This window comes from Pteropus vampyrus, unplaced genomic scaffold, assembly GCF_000151845.1.
Source record: "Pteropus vampyrus isolate Shadow unplaced genomic scaffold, Pvam_2.0 Scaffold35, whole genome shotgun sequence".
Classification (NCBI taxonomy): domain Eukaryota; kingdom Metazoa; phylum Chordata; class Mammalia; order Chiroptera; family Pteropodidae; genus Pteropus; species Pteropus vampyrus.
The window spans coordinates 6,645,811-6,668,476 of NW_011888816.1; the positions used below are offsets into that span (position 1 = coordinate 6,645,811).

Genomic DNA, 22,666 nt, shown 5'->3' on the forward strand with positions numbered 1-22,666 from the left:
TTCGAAGCCACCTCTTCTGACTTGCCAGTTCAAGGCTATTTTTAACACACCACATTGCCTCCTGGATGTTTTCACTCATGTTAAATGCTCTAAAAGCATCATAATCCCTCCAACCAAACAACGACAAACAAAGCCATGCACTTTTCATAATGAAGCATGTGAAAAAAGTGAAGCTTCTTTGTTTAACATAAAGTATTCAGTGTCTGCGTGTAACAAAGAGCTCATGGTGAATAATTTAGGCACCTCCCCGCTAAATCCCTAAGGGATGAGCCCCTGAGCAAACATCTAATGCAGGTTTTAATTTGACTCCCGTCTACTGAACAGACCTTGTGCCAATTCGCTGCAGATGGTGCTCCTTCTGCTTTTCTTTCTATTACTTGTCATTCCCAGGGTCTTTGGAGATTAGGACACACATAAACTAAGATAAAAGAACACGCCAGGCGATTGCAGTAAGACGGCACTCCTGAACAGTGCGATGACCAGAAAAAAGAAAATGTGAAAATTCTAATGTGACTTAATGTAAATAAAGAAAAAAAAAGATACAGAACCATGCACTACATGATTCTAAATTTTTAAGAATGTATCTATGTTATGTGCTTGGAAAACTAGGATGGAAAGATATATACAAATTTAAAAACGACAAGGCATTTCTCGCCCTTCAGATTGGCAAAAAATAAAAAGATCATCTCTAGTGAATGTTAGTCTCAATGAGAATGAATTCTTTCACAAAGTGTTGGCGAGAGGGTTGTCGGGGGAGGAGAAAGCGCCCCTCTTTTTGCTCATAGTCCTTCTGGCTGGTCTAATAATCAAATTGACATGAGACAGATTAACAGGAGAAAAGAACCAAATTTAATTATATATGTACATGCATGGGTTCCAGAAGAATGTGGGACCCCAGGACAAATCGGGCATGTAGTGGCATGGACTTCACAGGGGAGGTATACAATTACAGGTAGATGAGAAAGAGCAAACCAGATGTTTGCTCTTTCTCATCTACCTGTAACACCGAGTTCTTGCTGGGCCATCTAGAAACAACGGGACACAGAGGAGACTCTAATAAGACAGACTTTGCTAGGTTCCCCTCTGCTGGCCACACTTTATTCACATTATGCTAAGGTGACAGTTCCCTTCCTTTAAGCAGGTTTTTCGATTTGAATTTCTTTAGGCAGGTAAAGGGTAAGTAAAAAGCTCTTCTTGAGTTTGTTGGACTTTGTCTTCAGCTGGAAATAATTTGCATGCTAGGGTGGCATATTCTGGGGACACTCATTCTGAACCCCTATAGTTTCTTAAAAGTAACCAGCTTAAAATAATTGATATCCCAAAAAAGGTATGTTTTGAGCTGGCAAACTCTGCTCCCCCTCAGGGTTAACTGGAACAGAATTTGTGAAGAACTGGTGGTCTCGTTGAAACGATAGACACAAGAATTCACATTCTGGGTAATCTCAAAAACTGCATGTGCATGTGTACAAAGCAGAAATAGGAATAATGATAAAAATGTGAAAACAACTGAAATGTTCATCCATAGGGAAATGGTTGGAAAATTAGTTTGTCCATATAGTGGAACATGATTCTGTCTTTAAAAAGAAAGAGGTGGACTCTGGCGTGCATGTGCACAAACCTCCAGGAGCTACTGCCAAGTTAAAAATGCATGAGAGTGAGGGAGAGAGTGTGCAAGCAGCAGCAGAATACAGTATAAACTCATGTAGGTAAAGACATACATTTGTACATCATTATATGCACGTGAAAATTTTAAGGAAACACAGAAACTTACAGAACAAGGTCTGGAAGGAGACACCCCTCCAATTAACAGTGGTTGTCTCTATTGTGGACTTTTCAATATTTTACTCATGTACTTAATGCTTTGTTTTTACATGTTGTGTACAAATAACAACAAAAAAAAGATTCGTAATTACAGAAGAAAATGTTCTACTGCTAAGTCAAAAAAGCAAGCTATAATACAGCATGTACAGTTTGAGCTCGACTATGTTATAAAGAAGATATGTGACAAAATTAGACAGGTGAGAGTATACTCTTTAGAATTTTGAACCTACTGCTATTTTTTAAGATGAGTTAAAAAAGAAAACCATTGGCAAGAGAAAATATATCCTTAATGTTACGTGTGGTTATGGTTGGGATTACAAGTAATTTTAATATTCTTTAAAACAAATTATAAGATGTAAGGCTGGCTTACCACTCTTTAAGCTGGTAGTGAGATCCTAGACGACTTCTTGTTTATAGTCTTCCGCATTTTCCAAATTTTATTAAACAAACATGTATTATTTTTACAATCAGAAAAAAAAAAAAGCAAGCTGTACAACTTATTTAAATAAATCTGAAGAAATGTAGTTAAGTAAGAAGTTTCCAGGCAGGTACATAGTAAATTATAGAGATCAATGGTTTCGAAAGAGTACCTCCTTTCAAAACTCAATGCAACACGGAAACTTCTGTGTAAGAAATAAAAGCAGAGTTTACTGGGAAAACCCCAGATTCCAGGAACACCATTAGGAAATGCGCTGTTTAGTCAGATTGAGGCTGCAAGAGACAGGGGTGGGGCTCTTTGTGCAGCATCTCTCAGAGAGAGCCTCAGGCATTTTTTTTTTTTTAAGGCTCTTCCAGGAGGTGTACAGAGTTACAAAGCCCTGGCAGAAGCCCACCCTCCCTGGACTGTTGACAGCTGGCTTTATGCAGCGACTCATCAGTGATCAGAGTGGAGAATGGCTGGGGCCAGACCAGGTTCCCTGAAGGAGTAGAGCGGCACCAAAGGTTCCTTACCACAAGTATGACAGGATAAAGGTGCCTTTTAGACATCACTGTCCGAGCTGCTGAAGGATACACTCTTGCACATTCATCCTCCCCGCGAGTTATAGCCAGGCAGTGGCAGCAAGCAGACAGACAAGCTTCTGGGTTTTGACATAGGAGGGCTTGCTTGCAGTTCATGGTTACACAACTGACAGGTTTAGCCAAGGTTGTGCTACATTTGGTCAGAGTGGCAGGCTGTGGGCCTTCCTACAGTGCTGTCCAAGGGCAACGGGGTTGGGGATCCCAAGTCACAGTGCATGGTATCCCCATGAGACTGAGATCCAGGCCTTTTACTCTACCACTCACCAGCTGTGGCACCTCAGACAAGTTACTTAATCTCTTTGAGCTGCAGTATTCCCATCAATAAATGGTGATTTAGTTATTCACACGAGAAATATTTACTGAACATCTGCTATATGCCAAGTACAATCACAGAAACTGGGGATCAGTAGTAACCAAATCATTTCAAAATTCTAACCTTCATGGACCATAATTATATTCTATTGGAGTATGAAATTACCTACTTCGTGGGGTTGTGGAAGGGATTAGATGAGATACTGACTGGAAAGGCTACTTAGGGTAGCACCGATTTTGCACCTAATTCCAACATGTGTGGTTTTTATTCCTCCCCCACCCCACCACCCCCAACACACACACACCTCAAGCAATTCTCTGACACCCAAGCAATTCCGCTGGGTGTCCTACCATTCAACTTAATTCTGACACTATCTAACTGGAGATCTTACATGTGAAGGGCTGAGTCCCACAAGACTACCGCCTCACCACTTCAGATGCTAATCACAAACCCAGGTTGTCCCCTGTACTTCTGACCAACTGACTATAGATTAGAGGTTTCAACAATCCCCTCTTTGGGTTCGATTAATTTACTAGAGTGGCTCACAGAACTCAGCAACATTTTACTCACTAGATTTCTGATTTATTATAAAAGGTTATAACTCAGGAACAGCCAGATGGAAGAGATGCATAGGGCAAGGTATATGGGAAAGGTTGCATAGCTTTCATGCTCCAAGGCCACCACTCTCTCCAAACTTCCACATGTTCACCAACCTGGAAGCTCCCTAAAACTCATCCTTTTGGGTTTTTATGGAGGTTTCATTACATAGGAATGACTGATTAAATTATTGGCCATTGGTGATTGAACTCAAGCCCCCTGCCCCTCTTTCCTCCCAGGAGGTCTGGGGGTGGGACTGAAAGTTCCAACCAGTCCCCATCCTTAGGTTACTTGGGTACTTTATCCTAAAGTCACCTCATTAATATAGCAAAAGACACCATTATTGTTCTTATCACAGAAAATTCCAAGGGTTTTTTTTTTTTAGGAGCTCCATGCCAGAAATAGGGACCAAGAACAAATATATATTTCTTACCATAAATCACAATATCACAGGTAGTTACATTCCTCCCCCTCATTTAATTATTATGCACATTCTCTACAGCCCTTACACGAAGAAAGCACCCAGTAAACACCACAAGGCTGGTCTGAGTTTCCATCTATGGTTGAGATTTCCCTACCTGGAAACAAAGTGCCCTGCAATCAGCACTGGCCTTAGACTAGCATGAAGGTTCCTCTCTCTGCATCCCCCTCCCCCATTCTACCCTAATAAACAGGGCTGGGAAGGGAAAGTGAAGGAAATCACCCTTGTGGCCATTCATCACAATAAAGGCAACTGACGGCTCTTCAATACCCAGCCTCAGCCCTCATTTCCTTGGGGAGAGGAGGAGCAAGACTCTGCGGTCTGGTGAGCGCAGGTCCCTTCCTCAGGCAGTGTGGACAGTAGTCCTTGCCTGAGGTAAACCCCTGATCGACTGCACTGCAGCGCCTAGTGTGCCCCAAAGAGATGACCAGACCCCTCCAATCAGGCCAGCCCACGGCAAGGCAAGCCCTCACCTGGTAGATTTCAGCATTAAATGTTGATTTCAATGTGCTCGCAGGGTGGGTAATAGGCATAACCAGGACATATTCTGAGCTTTATGGTCAGAACTATGGGTATGAGTTGAAAAGAGAAAAATAAATTGTGAGCCAACTTTAAAGCTCATCCTTGGGGCTCCAAGAAAGTGCTCCAACAAAAATCTTGCTGGCACATATCTTGATATGTGATGGCAGTTTCAGCGTTCCTCGTGCTGGTGTTCTGATGCCAGCCTCGACTTTCACAGCCTGAGTAATGCCTGGGCAAAGAACCAGCTGAGAATCGGAGACAGAGGGATGGGGCAAGAGTGGTGGTGATGGCACAAGCAGTGGGGCCTATTTCCTGTGTGGCCTCCAACAGCAAACCCTTCAAAGCGCAGTCTGTGACCGTGGCCAAGCCCTCCTCAAATTTGGGCCCAAATCCTCTGCAGTCTCCTCTCCTCTTATAGCCCCAGACCCTGAGCTCCCTTGTGGCTGGAACCTTATCTGCCTGGTTCACTGTGTTAAATGAGTGAATGAGCACACCGATCCAGGCCGATTTCAGGACACCGAACCACTCGCAGCGCCCCCTGAAACCCTGCAGGCCCCTTTACCTAACTCAGTGTCTGTGCCCATTTCACTCTCTTACCCCAGATGCCTTCTTGATCTGGTTAAGTCCGTTCATTCTTAAATCCAACTCAAATGCCACCTCACCCAAGGCTGGGTGAGCCCCCTCCCCCCCCCGCAACATTGGGCAACCACAGCCCTCCCACAATAGTCGTCAACATCACAGGCTTGCCCCAGTTTCCTTGCCTGCCTCCCCCAGGGCTGGGTGGACACAGAACTGTATAAGCAACAGGTACTCGGTAGGTGCACGTGGGAAAGAAGGGAGGAAGGAAAGGAACAAGAAGGTTGTCACCTAAAACAAACTGAACAAGAACAAAGCGCTAAAACCCAATGTATCAATGAATGGATCATTCATCAATATTTACTGAGAAAATATAGTAGAAAGTGGTTGCAGAAACATTTCTCAATGAATTCAGGTGGGAAGCAGAGGTTACTCTTTGCTGTACCTTCTCCTCTCTTCCCCTCTGGATGTGGGCTGGGTTGGGGCTGAAGAGGAAGAGAAACTCTGGAAGGCTGAGTAAGTAGGGGCACTTGAAAGGCTCATAGGTAAGGTGCTCTCACAGGCTCAGAGCTCTCATAGGTTCCTCTGGCCATGCAGAGCTGAAGGCCATTTCTTCTGTGGTAACCTCTAACTGCTGAGGGGGATCACTCAGGACTCATTCTCACTAAGATTAAGAACATGCCCTGGATCAAGAAGCAGGCATAATGAGGACCTTCCACTGTCTCGCTGACCCAAAGGTGGGAACAGAAGCAGGGACTGAAGACAAATGATCTTGGAATAAAGACTATTTCTGGCTGAAGCTTTCTTAGCATAGTATTTCCTTCTAAGACAGATACCACCAGTTGCCCCTCCATATTCATTCTTTCTTCCTGGCTAAGAGAATCATGATTTTGGGGAGGGGAGGACAATGTGGCAGAGGTTGTCATCTAATCATGAAACCCATATCCTCTTCCTCTTAGGCATAGGGTTGGATCACCTTTCCTAGCCTCCCTTGCTGGAGGTGTGACCATGTGACTGAGCCTGGCCAGTGGAATGTCAGTGGATGTAATTCACCACTTCCAAGCCTAATCCATAAAATCTTCCCCCACACCGTCCTCCATGCTCCTACCTCTTGTGCTGACTGATGCAAATAAGCATGGTAGCCTTAAAAGCCTGGGTCCCTGAATCACCTACTGGAGGAGAGTACCTCCACTGATAAGAAACAGCCGTTTTGGACTTTGTATGAGTATCTATCATATTTCAGCTATTAAATATATTTGTTTTGTTTTGTTTTTCAGCAGTGAGCCCACCTAACTATTCTATGCAGAAATGTGCCCTGCTAAATACTCACATGGCTCTTTTAACTGGGAGTGATCATGTGACACACTTCCAGCCATGAAATATCAGGGAAAGTCTGCTAGGTGATTTGAAGAAAATGTCTGTTTTCCTGATAAAAGGTACCATTGTGGCTGGCAGCTCCTTCCTGCAGCAGCCCTTTTGCCATCTTGAAGGAAAGGCCAAGAAAATAATAGAAGTGTCAGTCCAGACAGACATCAGCTGTTGAAACCAATGCCAGCAACCGCCTACCTTCAGACATCTCGCTGCGTGAGAAAAATAAACCATTATTTGCTTAAGCCACTAAGATAGGGCTCACCGTTACTCGAAACCAAACACAATCCTAACTGCTTTGCAACCACTCATTCATTCATTCACCCAACTTTCATTAAGGCCCATTTCATGCCTGTCCTTGTGTTCAGGGCTGAAAATTTAGAGATGAACAGAGTGTGGCCCCTACCCTCCAGGAGCTCCCAGTCAAGCTGGGGAGACCGGCCCATGAGTGGACAAACCTAATGCAGTGGGAACTGGATGCTCTGATGACACATGATGCCCCAGGGGAGTGTGAGCATTGGGTGGTAGGCAGGCAGAGGCAAGGAGTTCTCAACTCCCTTTCTGGCATTCTGCGCACAGAGCAAATACTCTTCAAGCTAAAAAGCAAGTAAAAAGAATGTGCTGTGCTCAGCCAAGCAAACTGCAATTACTTACTGTACGTTGAGTTGTTCGACACCATCAATTAATGCAGCTGTTTCAAGACAATCAACAGTCACTCGCACAAGATGCACAAGAGGAGAAAATTAAAAATCATCTGTGGTTAACTTAGAAATGCTGGAAATTATGTGAACTGAGGATGAGGCGGCCTTGCTTAGATCTTCTTGCCTGCTGATGTCAGCCACTGCCTAAAATATAATTTCTTTCTCAAAGACACAGTAATTTTTCACCTTGAAGACAGCAAAAAAAAAAAAAACCCCACAAACAAAACAAGACAAAACAGAAACAATGATCTATGCCATGACCTTTGACCATAAATGCCCAAGCTTTGATTCTGCAGGTCTGGATTTCCATTAGGAACTGTGATGGAGACAAACTGGCGACAAGAGATGACCCAACTGGGAAATCACGAGGCAACCATGATCAGAGAAGTCAGAGCACCAGCGGGAACCATTTGGAAAGCAGAGAAAAGGTTTTCCTCCTTTTAATTCAATTTGGCTTACGTACAAATAACTAGGTAAAAAAAAAAAAAAAAATGAATGACATTATTTGCCATTTCTTTATTTTCCAAGTGTGGGGCAAATATTAAAAAAAAAAAAGACAAAGCCTCACTGACTTCAAATTCCAGAAGTTTAAAAATGAATGAAAATAAGCAGGCTCCTCATTGGGAGAACGGATTATCAGGTTTCCAGTCTGGCTGCTGACTTATTAGTATGAAGTACTCCAGTGCAGAGCAGAGGGTGTGCCAATCATTCACAAGGAAGAGAAGTGCTCAGGTTTCTGAGGCAGCTATCACTGGAGGGCTCTCTTGTCCTCAGCCCATCGCTGGAGGCCCTGCATCAGCGCAGTGATGGCAGGGGCTAGTTGGGCAGGCTGCCGAGAGGGAGTTTCTTATAGGACACACAGAGCAAATGAGGGTGAGGTCTGAGGAGGAAGGCCCTCCCTTTCTGGGACCAGTTATTAAATTCAAGCCTATCAACACAGTTTCTGAGAGACCTTCAAATCAAGGAGGTTCCGGCTTTGGCAGATACAGGAAATATGGTAGTCTGGGCTTTTGCCTCGGGTCCCCTACCCACCCTCAGGAGCAGCTATGCCATTCCTCACTCAGAGAACTGGGTCTCTGATGGTCTCATGGGCTTCTGGGGCTGAAGAGCCAGTCCAAAACAGTGGCTGGAGCAGTAAACTGTCGACCAGGACCAAGAACAGTGCTGGCAGAGCAGTGAGTAAATATTGAGCTTATGGTCTCTTATCACACTTCCCACTAACACCCTCAGGCCTAGAGAGATGGTTAAAACATTAACAACCAGCACGTGACAGACAGAGCCCAATCAAATGAGTATCTGTTTTAAACAGCTGGCTAGGCCACACCATACCAGTGTGTACCAGCTAAAGATCGTCATTCCCCTTTAACAGGCCATGCCCTAGCCTCTCATGGCCATGACAGGTGGCCAAGAGCCAGGTAAGTACCTGAGAAATGTCTGCACTACCGTTCATGTCCTTTGCTATAAACTTGAGTATAATGTCCTCTGTTCCATGAAGACAGAGACTGTGTGCGTCTTATCCATTCTCCTATAATCATCATCTCAGTGCAGTTGGTTGGCACCAAAAATGTATCTTTAAGGAATGAATAAATAGTAATAATAGCTAACATTTTTAAAGCAGGTACCACGTGCAAGGCACTGCTCTAAGTCCCTGTCCTGTATGATCTCATTTCAGCTTCACAACAATATCACGAGTAGGTATAATTATTATCATCCCAATTTTACAAATGAGAAAACCGAGGCACAGAGAGGTTAAGTAACTTGCCCAAGGACACAAAACTAGTAATGGTAGACCCAGGATTCAAAGCCAGTCTGCTTTAGAGTCTACACTCGTAACCACTGCACTATGCTGAATACACAACCAAACTCGGTACTCTAGTATGAGGTAGTCATCAACAGAGAACCTCTGACATCCACAAACATTGCTAAGTATACACTATTTCTGTTTGTTGGGCTTTTAATGAAAATCAATGCCTAAGCAGAAGACCACCTATCCTTTTCAAATAATTATGTAACCACATTTGGTTATCAGGCAACTGTGGAAGGAATATCTTTTACATAGTATTTTCTGCTCAAGATATCTGAATTGTAGAGGAAGCCTTTTAAACCCTCTGTGGTCCTCTTTCCCCATCTCTAAGAAGATCCCAGAATTGCCGAAAGGGCTGAACAAGATTAACGATATAGTTGCCTATTTATCTGACAAGGTACTGTATAAACATAATGTATGATGATAACAATTAGTATATTTCAGAATAAAGAGTCAAAATTTCTATAAATTTCTATCAAGCTATACTGGTCAATTCTATACCTTCCTATACTTCTATGAAGTTTCTATTTATTTATCTCTCCATGTTTTAGCAACAATGTTTAAAGCTTAATAATTTATTTCTGTAAGACTGTGTCCCTCCATTATGATTTCTGAGCTTCCAGACATTCCTACTATAACTTCAGTAACTTTTCTTTACACCTTAATCCAACTGCTTTGTTCACTTCAGAAGCATAAAGTTAACAAGGCAGTAAAGGTTTTATTCCAACTTCTGATTCTCCTATATTAGCTGATAACAAAATCGGCAAGCAAGAACTTCATTTTATTTTATAATTAAAAAGCTCAAAATGATACTGCTGTAGCTCTGAAGGCCTGAAGTTGGGGTTGGATCCAAGAATGACGTAGGTCTAGGAAAGTCAGCTGTGGTTTTTTTTGGCTGGAAAGACACGTGTCTACATATAATTGAGGGGGAGGACAAATAGTATTCACACTATTTGTAAATTTGGTATTTCTAACCACACACAAGAGTGGAGAGGAGGGGAGTACCAAAACTAGGTGCAGTAATTCTCAACTTAGTCTGTTTTTTAAAGCTCTGGTTTCTATACTATTGATTATAGCTCTCTCTAAGGAAGTCAGTTATACACAGAGGCACAGAGAGTGGTAAGCACATGATACAGGGATGCTTAGTATTACAGAAACATGAAATGCATAAGCTGCGAAAATGTGCAAACAAACAGAATTTTCAAGTTCCTACAGTTGCTACCATAAGATATTTGAGTTACACAAACTACCCCCTACCCCAGAGTAGCAGCACAGAGGTGGCTGCACCGATGTGTTTAGTACAGATGGATGGGGCCGGGGGAGGAGAGGAAGGGAGAGAGGGAGAGACAGAGGGATTGCATGGATGACCCAGCCAAGAGGATACAGGTTAAGGTGGCCTCCTGTCTGCAAGAACTACCCCATAAGGCTCCTCCAAGTTCTTTACTCAGTGCCTTTTTAATCATTAACTTCCTTCAAGCTCTGGAAGGAAGCTGACTGGCCTGTTCCTTTCCAAAAGGCAGTGGCTTCCCCAAGCAAAGCCAAGCATTCAGAGCAGCCTCCTGGTTCTGGGGGTAGATTCTAGCAGGCCAGAGTCTGTGGCTCAGTTAGGTCACCCTGGCCTTCCTGCCTTTTGGACTCCGAGCAGACCCTGCAATTCGTTCCTGGTTCACAGGTGCCTCTTCATGGTTGCCTTGCAGAATCTCCAGTTTGAGGGGTTTCTGCAGGCCCTAATCCATCTGCAAGGCTGTCCAGGAAGTTCAAGAAGGTGCCCTGGGAGGCTGCTTCTGTAAAATGCCCACCACCCTCCTAGAGAGCAGCTGGTACCTTTTCTTCACCAAGTGCAGGTACACAGACCCTCCTAGCTGCTTCTCCCTTTGCCACTCCCCTGGACTCTCCTGTCAGCGTCTCAACTGAGAGGTGGCTCCCCCAGACCAAGATTGCTCAAGACACCATTTCCAAAGCTCAACCCTCATTCAAAAACTTAAAATGGCTCAGTGCTCTCCCACCTTGCTAAACTCAGCTCTCAGCTGGCCTTCAAAGCCTTCTAGAAACCAGAACGGTGAGCCCAGCGAACCTTATTTCGGTTCCTGCAGGGCCATTTTTTCTCAGTGCCCCTACACGAGAATGTGGACACGGGTCCGAATCCAACAACCAAGAGTCTTGTGCCAGGATTAAAGTTTTTCTCTCTGAATTTTTAGGACCTTGGATATTCTCCCATCTTTGCCACCCACCTCCAGACAGCAGTCAGTCTCAGTCCCTCCCTTCCTTTCGTCCTTCCTCCCACCCTTTCTCTCTCACTCACAAGCAGCAGGCATTAATTAAACCTCTTCTAGAAAATAGATTTCACTAGCTGCAGGAATTCTGAGTAAGAGCCAGACCTGGAGACTGAGAAGTCTGGGTAAGAAAGATAAGCCCATAACAGCTGTGAACCCGTGGGCAGTGCGGTTCCCATATCCAAGTGACATTCTGAATTCCAGCTTTCCTAAATTCTTGAAAAACAAAAAAGGGGGCACAAATGCTCCCGCCCCCCTCAGCCTTTGGCTGTATTCTCCAGGGCTGACCTTTGACAGAGGCAGAAGAACAGGACTTTGCTCCATCTGCCAGTGGATCACAGCTACCTCCAACAGAAACACCATCCAAAAACACCTGCCTCCCTTCCCTCAACAGAGCTGCAAAATATACTGCTAGAAGCGCGCAGGAGTAGCTCCCAGCTCTGCATGGGAAGCAGTTCTTTGGGGCGGGCAGTGCCCACTGGAGCAAAGATAATGCAATCTGAAGCAGCCAGTGGGCTCTGCCAGTGGTACTTGGTCTCTCTGAATGCTTCCTCCATCATGGGCAGGGATGAGGGATGCTGAAGGGAGCTGTGGCCACGGTGAGGGCCCTGTTAAGCTGTGGAGGATTCACCCCTCAGCAAACAGCCTTAGCTCCCAGAGTGCCCATCAGCCTCTCACTCCAATTCTGGGATAAGAACAACTGATCTCCTTCCTGGAAATTCTAGAATCTCCACTGAGGTTAGAGACCCAGCTGTCAGAGCCTGACCCATAAATTGAGCTCTCTGCCCCAAATACACACAGAAATGAACTTGTCTCTAGTGAGAGTACAGGAATATTTTTAAATTTGATGAATTTAAGGATAACATTTTGAAAATGGTGCAGCACAATGGAAAAACATGGATTGTGGACTCTGTCAGACTGGGTTCAAGCGGGAGATCCATTTTATTAACTAGACAAACACTGAGTACCTACCACTTACAGGGTGCCAGGCTGGGTGCTGGGGCCACAGAGATAGTTCCACCCCTTCCCCACCAGTGGGGTATCTCATCACAAAGCAAAGTGGTGAGGGCTGAGGAAATGCCCACAGGAATTTGTGGGCCCTCTGAGTGAGCCTTCTGAGCCCCAGTGTAACCTGGGGCTAATTACTTATTAATTCACTATTCAAAGGTGAATAAATATTAGCCTAATTACTATTCAAGCCAATAAAAAAAAAAAGTTACTGATAACTGCAGCTTTACAAATACTTAAGAGTGCTATGCTCCAGAGGCCAGGTGGTTTACCCTGTCCTTGGTACCCAAAAGTAGCCTCCCACATATCAGTGAGGGTGAGCTTGCCAAGAGCTAATCCCTAAAAGAGACAGAGCGCCTACGTGTCCTTTCTCTGCAATAGGCAATTAATTTAACCCACAACTTAAAGAAAGCCAGAAAGGAGAGGGCAGATTCACGCACTGGCTTTCAGGCTGTAACCATGCATCTCCACCTCTCCAGGGAACAGGAGGTTTGTCAGACCATCTGCGTTAAACTCTCTTCTCACAGATGTCCAAACTGGGCACCGACACCCCTGAGGAGAAGTTGTTGCCAAGCCCCATCTGCAGTCACGTCACATTTGTAAGACTGGGCTGGGCACTGTCTGCTCCACACTCGGATTCATCCGAGGGCCTTCTGCAAAGAGCAACAAATGTCCCCAAGTTAAAAAGCCCTCTCGAGGTCCCTTTGGCCATTCACCTCACTTTTTCCCCTTCGCACTGATCTGATTCCACATCTCTCCCGATTTTACTTTTTGAATGCTTACAAAGCTTCCTTGCCTTTCCACGAAGAATCCAGCCACCCAGGCGGTAATAGCCTCACTCCCCCAAGGAGCCCCTTTGCCACAAGCTGACCGCCTAGCCGCAGTGGGAAAATATGGCTCCACATCCGCCTGCACCGCTAATCCTTTAACCATCCACAGGTACAACTTGAAAGACCACTGCTGCCACAAAGAAAGCAACCTGTTCTAAGCAGATGCAATGTCGTATGTGTAACAAAGCCGGCTTCTTTAAAAGATCGCGACATGTGCAAGTTCACAAGCAAAAGCAACGCCGTAGGGTCGGGACCACGCAATATCCTAACCTGAGCTTCCAAGCACGTCAGCCCGCGCACGAAGCTGCCCCAGCGTTGGGCCCCGCGACTCCCGCAGGCGCTGGGCGCAGGTAGCTGCGGGGAGGAGCGAGCCCCACTCCCAGAAAGGCCGCGAAAAAGTTGCAGCCACCTTCTTACCTGGAGACGAGAGGGTTAGGAACTGCCCGGGATGGGGGATCCCAGGAGCTCGAGTTGGGGCTGAAATCTCGTTGCAGGAGTGCGGGGGCCGAGCGGGAGCGGGTTGGAGGGGCGGGGACGACGTGGAGGCAGGAGAGGCGCGGGGCTGGAGGCGGGGAAGCAGGAGGCAGTGGGGGCGGGCTAGTCGCCTGCCAGGAGGTAGGGAGAGGGCTTGGGGAGAGGCCGGCGAAATCACAGGCAAGATTAGAGGGCGCTGGGGCTTGGACAGCGGGCGGGGGCTGGGACAAGAGACTCGCAGGGGTGGGGGTGGCTTGGAGAGACGGAGGGAGTCGAGGGGCTGGGGTTTGGGGAGGACGCGGAGATGAAGGAGGGAGCTTAGTCGCGCGGTTCCGACCCCTGTTCGGAAGTCGACCCCAGCCTCCCCACCACTCTCCCACAGGAGACACTGCCCGGTTGTTCGGGCCTCGGCGCGGCCAGAGGACCCGGGACTGCCGCCCCCCTGTGGTCTCCGCGCCGCTCATCCCCAACGACTACCAGCCTGGGCCTGGCCCGCGCCGCTCTCACCGCCCATGGTCCCGGCCCGGCTCCGGCTCAGCTGCTGCGCGCGGGATTCGGCGTTGGCCGCCTGCTCCGCCCGGAGCGAGGGAGGCGAGGACCGCGCGCACCGACCGCGGGACGGCGCAACAGCCCACAGCGCCCTCTGCTGACCTCGCCGCACTCCGGGCTCGACCCGCCCTGCGCCGGGCGCCCTCGAGCTCCGCCCCAGAGGCGGTCCCGCCGGGGAGAAGGGCGCCCAAGGGGTTGCGGGGAGACGCTGGGTCTTGGAGGCCAAACGTCGCCCCCAGAGAAGGTCCAATCTTCAGAGCACCCGGCTGGCGAACGCTACCGTCAAGGGCACCCTGAGGGCACCGGGACCGCGGCCACATGGACGTAGGGCCGCTGCAAGCCTCGCAACGCCCTGACTTGGGATTAGGGACTGAGCGGACGCACGCCTTGGCGGGAGTACACAGACCCAGCCCGGGCCCGGGGCCCTAGTATGGGTGCCTTTCGGCCGTGTGACTGGCCCGGAGCAACCCTGATCTCCATGACGGGCAAGCGTGTTTGGGGTTCGCGACCAACCAGTACCTGCTGCCGTGTGGACCCAAAGTGTCAGGATTCTCGCCACCGTGCCCCTCATCCTCCTTCACCCTACAACACGCTTCTCTTCCGGCGCCGACCACATCCGGCTGGGTATGTCAACTGGAAACCTTGCTGTCGCTGCGTTTTGGGATGGTCTGCGGAATGGCCCTGGGGAGTTCGCAGTCTGCGAATCCTCTCTCCCCGCCCCCTCCAGGCCCCGCGGTTTCCTCGGAGCGAGTTACTGAAGAGCCACGGAGCACTTGACAGATTCCTGTAACTCTGTTAGGCATCTGAGAGTTGAAGTTAATTTAAGACCGAATTTGTGAGTCATTTTTTTCAGATATTAAGTTCCACTTGGTGGCGGTGATTCCTACATGATTTCTCTGAGGGAGATGATCTGACCTACTGCTGTTGTCAGAGGTCTTTGGTATCAGTTCGAGGAGCACAGTGACTCCTATGTGCCCTTGCACAGCTGGCCTTGTGCAAAATAGACACTCATCAGTATTTATTATTTACCTCTGAGGCACACTTTCTGGAGGACCTAATCACTTGGCCTCTAATTTCACTCCTGAATGCATGGCTCCCAAATCCATACATTACATCCAGATATTTTACCCATATTTCTACCTACTCTTTGGTTTTCTGCTTAGAACTTTCCATCTCAAATCAGCACGTCTTGAACCAAATTCTACCTCTTCTCAGGTCCCAACCCCATCTACCCTGTGGTCTCACCATTCCTGCAGCCACCTAGGATGCCTTCCTCACCTGAAGGCTCAATGTCCAGTCAGTGTTTGCTTCCAAACCCTGACAACCTGCCCTTCTTACCTCATTCCCATGAGTCCACACTGACCTTAGCTCCTTCCTGCCCTGACTACTGACACAACCCCTCCCAGTCAATGAACCATGTATCTCCCAACACAAAATCTTTTCATCGTCCCCTTTAGCATCCCTCCCAGACATTTCCACCCCAGCTCACCCAACACTTCTTCCCTCTTCGGGGTCCTCCTGATTGTCCTCTCTCACTAATTCCAGTGGGATCTACCCCTTGGGCTGGTGTACCGCCTCCCTCTTCCCAACATGGGTTACTCAGGGCATCTGCTGTAAATGACAAAGAACCCAATTCACACTTGCTTAAATAAAACAAGAATTGATTGATTGATGTAAACGAAAACCCCAGGGCAGATGTGCTTCAGGCCTGGATTTAGTTCCAGGGACTAAAGACTTCAGGGACTCTCCATCTCTCAGCTTTGCTTCCTTCGGTGTGAGCTACACTCTCAGGTCCCATGTGAGACCCCAGCAGATCCAGGCTCATAGCAACAAGTCCAGCAGAAAAACAGTTCCTTTGCCAACTATTCTCACAAGCTGTGGGCCTGACTTACATTGGCAGGACTGGGTCACCTGTCCATCCTGTTCTCTCAGCCACTGTCACCCCAAGGTAAGTTGTTCCCTTTCTCTCAGCTACCTTCTCATTCCCCACAGGGAACTTGTGGCTGCTCCAGGATCCCTTCTCTGTCACTAGGGGACTAAAGGTGACTCAGGGGCACCATCTGGAACCATTTCTCCACAAAATAATGCCACACCACCACTTCACTTTGCTGCAGCCCTCCTGTTGGCACAGGTCATGCTGGGGCAGAGTTTCAAACAGGAAGTAGGGCACAGGCCGTCTCTGCTTTCAGCTTCCGCAACCTACGTGGGGTTTCTGACTTTGTACCACACCTGTCTCTAGCTCAAGAACTGGCACAGAGGTGACCTCAGGCCCCTCAGGGAACCAGGCATCATCCTCTCCGAGACTCATTCTCTCCAATCCCTTTCCTCACATTCCCTATTCCGTGAGGGCTGCTTCTATGCCTCCTTCTCTCTCCCCTGTGGACTTTGGGTACTGAGTGGTACCCACTCTGCCGTGTCCCTCAGGGCAATAACACCTCATGACTTAGCCATAAAGAAGGAAGGGGGTACAAGAAAAGAAAATGTTCCTACAGGGAAAACATACATGGGAAGCATCTCAAGACCATTCCCCCCATGAAACCTCTTTCTTTTGTGGTTGTTGAGGAGCTAGGATGTCGGCCTGAAGCAGCCGGTGGCCATCTGGCCAGAACCTGGGGAAGCTGTGCCAGATTAGCTGACTCACAAAAAGTCAAGACATAGGCAGCTTTCTGTCATGCTTGAAACCAGGACCTGGATTTTTCAATTAATTGTGTAATAAATGTCCCGCTTTCCCCAAGCAAATTAGAATTGGTTTTTCTGTCACTTGCCAGCAAGAGAGCCCTAAGTTCTCCAAGCCCATAGCATAGTGTCTGGCACCTTGGTTCCTGCGAAACAGTAACTATTATCATTAGTCATCCGATAGAGGAGCGAGCATGCCCATCGATGACGGTAAAGCAGAGTAGACAGGGAAACGTGCAGTGCCTTTGGTTCATAACCGTGGTCTCCCTTGCTATTCCCAGCCTGCTCCTTTGTCCTTTCCACATACACATCTGGGCCCGCAGGGAAACTCTCAAAATTCATTGAAAGCTGAACCCACCCATCTTATAAAAACAGCCCTGGGCCCACCCAAATTATGCATATTCTGCTAGGCAGCATTTGCTGCCATTTGACACGAGCAATCCTCGCCTAGACAGAGAGCAGAGCAGCTAGGGAGCAGGAGCCCATCTTCAATTCAGTTTCAATGCACTGAGCAAATATTTGCACAGCCTCCTTTGATTTGTGCTGTAGACTTAGAGAAACAATGGGCTTCTGTCTTCACTATTAAAGGAACTTTACTATAGGGAAAGACACAATCTAGGACACAGACTGAGGTAACAATACCAGGAGTCATCTGGGGAAGGGAGTGTAAGCACCAAAGTTGGTTCTGCCTGCAGTCCTGCCTTAAAACAGAATTGCACATGTGCGCAGAACATTTCTTTTGGGTCCACCACAGTATCTAGGTTACAAATATTATTTTTAAATTCTATTTAACACGGATTTTCTTTCTCTAATAATAAAAGGAGTGCCTATATTTTTTTGTGGACACTTGGAAAAATACAAAGTACGTAAAATAAAGATGAAATAAAAATTACTCCTAATAAATTTGTGTCAATAAATATAGTAAAGAATATCAAATTAAGATGTAAAGAGAGAAGATTGTCCCGTGCATGCTCCCACACCATTGCTGCCAACCCCAGGGCCTCAGGGAGAAAAATATCTTGCAAAAGGTTAAAGGTCATTTCTTAGGTTCTTGCAAAAATGCTGGACTCTCCCTAACACATGTATATTTTAAAAAACTGTAATCTGAGCCTCTCAGCTCCAGGGTGGTCTGTTCTCTGTTATTTATGTATGCATGATTCATTTTCCCAGCTACCAGCTGCAACCCTTTCTCTCCACCCCCAGCGGGCTTATTATACTAGTCCCTTCCCCTCCTGAGAGCAACTAAGGAGGGCAAACTCATTTTACCATCTATTTTGGGTGAAATTTAATTAGAAAGGCACATCCAAAAGAACAGAATACAAAATAACTTCATTAAATAAAATAGGACATGGCTCCCGAACCTGACCTTGAGCCAAAAAAAAAAAAAAAAAATCACATCACAAAGAACTGAAGTAATTTGCTGAATCATAGGTCTAAATATTCGTTTTTGTCTTCTAAACTCTAAGCCCAACCGAAAGATGTTTCTAAGGAAAAAAGAAATAAACAAGCACTAGATGAACTCACACAAATCTCATTGAGAAATCATCAAAGGAAAACAAAGATTCGGGCTTTTTCATCTACACCAGTGCTTGGCACATGCTTTGTAACAATCAGATGAATGCATGAATGAAGCAAGAGTCCATTCCTCTCATTTTACAATTAGAAGCCAATCAGAAAGGAGACAGGAGGAGAGTAGGAGCTGGGGAGCTTTCTGCAGTTTCAAGGCCCCTTGGGAAACAAAACCTAGAGTTCCATGGTCATGAGAGAGGCGGGGCCCATTTAACATCCCAGACTTCCAGTTAGCACCCAAAGCAGAAACGATGGAAGCTTGAAAACAGTCGTAAAACTCTGCAAGACAATAATTGATCATGCAGAATTCTATGGCCAGAGAAAACAAGGAACGGAGGGTAATCTACTTGTTCTGAATCAATCACAGCGACATAATGTGAGAGCCAGGACGAGCATCTAGGCTTCCTGAACACTGCAGGGACCTTTTCACTGAACTGCAGTCATTTCTTTACCCCAAATGTATATTTTAAACCACCGAATGAAAAGATAATCTCAGTATTATCCAGAGAAGAGATGACCAAATTTATCTTATAGACAGTTTGAATTTTTTTTGGAAATTGCCTTCCGAAGCCAGCTGGGGTCACTCATTCTCCCACTGTGTTTGAATTACTTATATTTTGGAAGCTGACTCGGGTTCTGAGATCCTTTGTAGCCTAGGGCTCTCTACTGAGCAACAGACCAGAACATCCAATTGCTTACTCAGTGATTCCACCTGAACCTCCACAAACTCCATCCTGTTAAAACCGAATACTTTAAAATATTTGATGATGGGAGGAAATCTAACTTCGGGTGGTGAATGCACAATGCAATATCTACATGACTTACTGTTGAAGGGTACACTTGAAACTTATTTGATGTCATTAATCAATGTCACACCAATAATTTTAATTAAAAAAATATAAAAGCATCCTAATGATTTATAAAAAAAGAAGAATCAATTACTTTATTTGACGTTCAGACCTGGTGTTTCTTATCTCAGGGAACACCACGTCTGCCAGCTTTCCTGGTCTGCAAACTAGAGATATGGGAGATGTCCCTCTCTCCCTCATCCCCCAGAGCTTGTCTCCCAAGTCCTGTCAATCGCATCTCCTTTAAGTATCCCTCCAATTTGCCTGCTTCAGTTCTTTCCATCACCGCTATAGTCCAAACTACTGATCTGCTCTTCATCGCTCGTCTATAGAGTAGTTCTCATTTTCTAGAATTTTATATAAATGACATCACATCATATGTACGCTTTTTTTGGTTGACCTTTACCTCTTACTTAGCATAATTATTTTAAGATTCATCCATGCTGATGCATGTATCCATAATTTGTTCATCTTCTTGCTGAATATTATTCCATTGTAAAAATATACCGTAGAATAAAATTATATGTGTATCAAATTAAGGCCCAGGGCAGATTTTCCCACTCCTTGTCTCAGGCCTCTCCTTGGTGCTACACCCCCGCCCCAAAGATCAAGAACCCTCTCGAAGATCAGAACTGTCCAGCATGCACATCATGACGTCGTGATTCTTCACCCGGGTCCTTTGTGCAGGTCCCAGAGCAGTTTCTGCAGCATCTGGAGGTCAGCCTCACATGGCTCCTGCTGCCTCCAGTGGCAGAGACTTGTCACTGCAGTGGGCCTGTCTGCTCCTCGGATGACTCTCTGAATCCCCCAGAGTGCCTTGCACATGCCTGGCGATCAATAAATGTCTGCTGATCAAGTTGCTGTTAATGAATAGTGATGGCTTCATCAGTGAATACTGATGGATTTGGGATTCCTGCTCATTCAGGACAACAAACCAGGGCTTTTGCCAAGGAGGCAGAAAAGAATTCCCAATAAGCTGGATATACTCCAGTCTGCTACATGGACAAATCTGTGATGGATTCAGGCGGAGAGTGTGGGGGTCTCTCTGCTGTCATGGTGACTCAAAAAAAAAAAAAAAAAAAAAAGATTCTTCTGTCCCAGACATCGAGACTCTGAAGTAATGGCCCTTTTAAAATTGAATCGTATTAATAGATCTACCTGACTGAACAATGTATTTCTTCCTTTCTTTTTATTAGATGCATTATTAACTTGGCTAGCAGCAAGACCTCATAAATGCAAAGTGCCTATTCAAGAAGAATACAACTTCTAGCACAAAATAAATAAGGATGCAACTCACCAATTCCAGAGATGCTTTGGGCTGTAGATTCATGTAGGACCTGGGTTGTGTGTGAGTCACTTCTGTTGGGTGAATCCTCAAAATCTGGGACTGCCTACCAAGGCGAGCAGATCAGGCTGGTGACAAAGCATCAGAGGGAAGCTGGGAAGGGAACAAATAAGTTTCACAAAAGTTCTACATTGTGCAAGAGATTAATTACAAAAATCTTGAATCTTACTGTTCTCCTGCCCCACGGTCACGTTTTGACGTTTGAATCTAATTATATTTAGCATTTATTGAGCAAATAATGTGGTGAATAGACTCTAAAATGGGTCCCAATGATTCCTACCACCTGGTATTCACACCCTTGTAGGCTCCCCTCCCTTGAGTGTGAGCAGGACCTAGACTTGCTTCTAATCAATGGAATATGGCAAAGGTGATGAGATGACACTCCATAAAATGTAATTTCTGTCTTGCTAGTGAACTCTCCCCCTCGATGGCTCTGATGAAGCAAGATGCCATATTGTGAGTTACGCTATGGGGAGACCCCCCTGGCAACTGAGTGTGGACTCTGGCCAACAGCCAGGAAAAAACTGAAACCCTCAGTCCAACAGTCCAAAGGAACTGAATCCTGCCAATGACCTCATGAGCTCGGAAGTACGCTCTTCCCCAATTAGACCTTCAGATGGGACTCCAGCCCTGGCTGACACCTTGATTGCAGCCTCGTGAAAAATTCGGAAGCGGAGGACTCAGCTGAGCCATGCCCAGAATCTTGACCCACACAAACTCTGATATAGTAACTGTATGTTGTTTTAAGTCATTATCTTTATGATAACTTATTATATTGTAGTACATAACTGATATAAGCACCCACTGATGTTCCAAGTGCCAGGGACACACCAGTGAACTAGACAGACCATTCCCTGCCTTCATGGGCATCCCTTCTAGTTGAAGAGACAGACAGTAAATGAATTAATAAATTATTGCCATGCAAAAAAAGAAATTAGGGTGAAGGAACAGAGCAGGAGGTGGATGGCACTTTGGATAGGGTTAGTGAGGAAGTTTCTTTGTGAGAAAGGAGCATTTGAACAGAGAACTGAAGAGTGGGACTATCAGAGGAAAGAGTATTCCAGGAAGACGGAACGGCAAGTCCAAAGGTCCTGGGGTGGAATCAAGTTGGGCGAGTGGAGTCCCAGTTAGTAGATGAAATGTTGTAAGACATTAGCTTAGAGAGTTACTGGAGTCAGATCACAGACAGTCCTGCAGGCCAGGGGTCCGCAAACTCCAGGCTGTGGACTGGTACCAGTCCGTGGCCTGTTAAGAACTGGTTCGCAGCAGGGAAGGGAGCGAAGCTTCATCTGTATTTGCAGATACTCCCAGCACCAGCATCACCGCCTCAGCTCTACCTCAGATCATCAGGCATTAGATTCTCATAGAAACACTGGTTCCTGGTGCCAAAAAGGTTGAGGACCACTGCTGCAGGCCATGGGGAGGCCTTTGCTTATATTTGCCATGTGAGAGAAGGTGCCAGAGGCTTCTGAACAGGCAAGTGGCATGATCTGACCTGTGTGTAAGAGTCACTCTGGAAGAATGCTTCTCACCTAATACCCACAGCATGAATGCACAGAAGCTACACAGGGCCTGGAAAGTGACAAAGAGACTGTCATCTATTTTCCTACAGCGATTATTCCAGAAACCCTGTGGAGTAGATGGAGCAGGTGCAGGTCTCCATTCCCAACTTCTCATCCCTCTAGTTCAAAATGCCGGTCTACGTGGCTGCACTTCTGGGTCCTTTCTCCACACTCAGGAGCCATTAGAATGGAGGTGGGAAAAATGGTGGGTCACTCTAGTTGTGACTTGGGGACCGTAATCATAATGTCAGAAAGGCTCTGAATATTTGCGTGGGGGGTGAAGCAGATGAAAAACAGTACTTCTCAGATACACAGTATTTGCAGCACGG

The 22,666-nt window shown here is 46.2% G+C and overlaps 1 protein-coding gene across 4 annotated transcripts in view; it reads right to left on the minus strand.

The window, feature by feature from the left end:
* Positions 1 to 15,227, minus strand: part of PXYLP1 (2-phosphoxylose phosphatase 1) — a 72,941-nt gene extending 57,714 nt beyond the window's left edge. Inside the window, exon 1 of one of the 4 annotated variants that reach the window (XM_023529095.1) lies at positions 14,857 to 15,227. In XM_023529095.1, the coding sequence (XP_023384863.1) occupies positions 14,857 to 14,908 (52 nt within the window). In that variant the 5' untranslated portion in view covers positions 14,909 to 15,227. Of the gene's footprint in view, positions 1 to 13,731; positions 13,873 to 14,295; positions 14,439 to 14,856 lie in introns of those variants that run through there. The other 3 variants (XM_011357449.2, XM_011357447.2, XM_023529094.1) reach the window with 3 other exon arrangements.
* Positions 15,228 to 22,666: the final 7,439 nt, after the last annotated feature.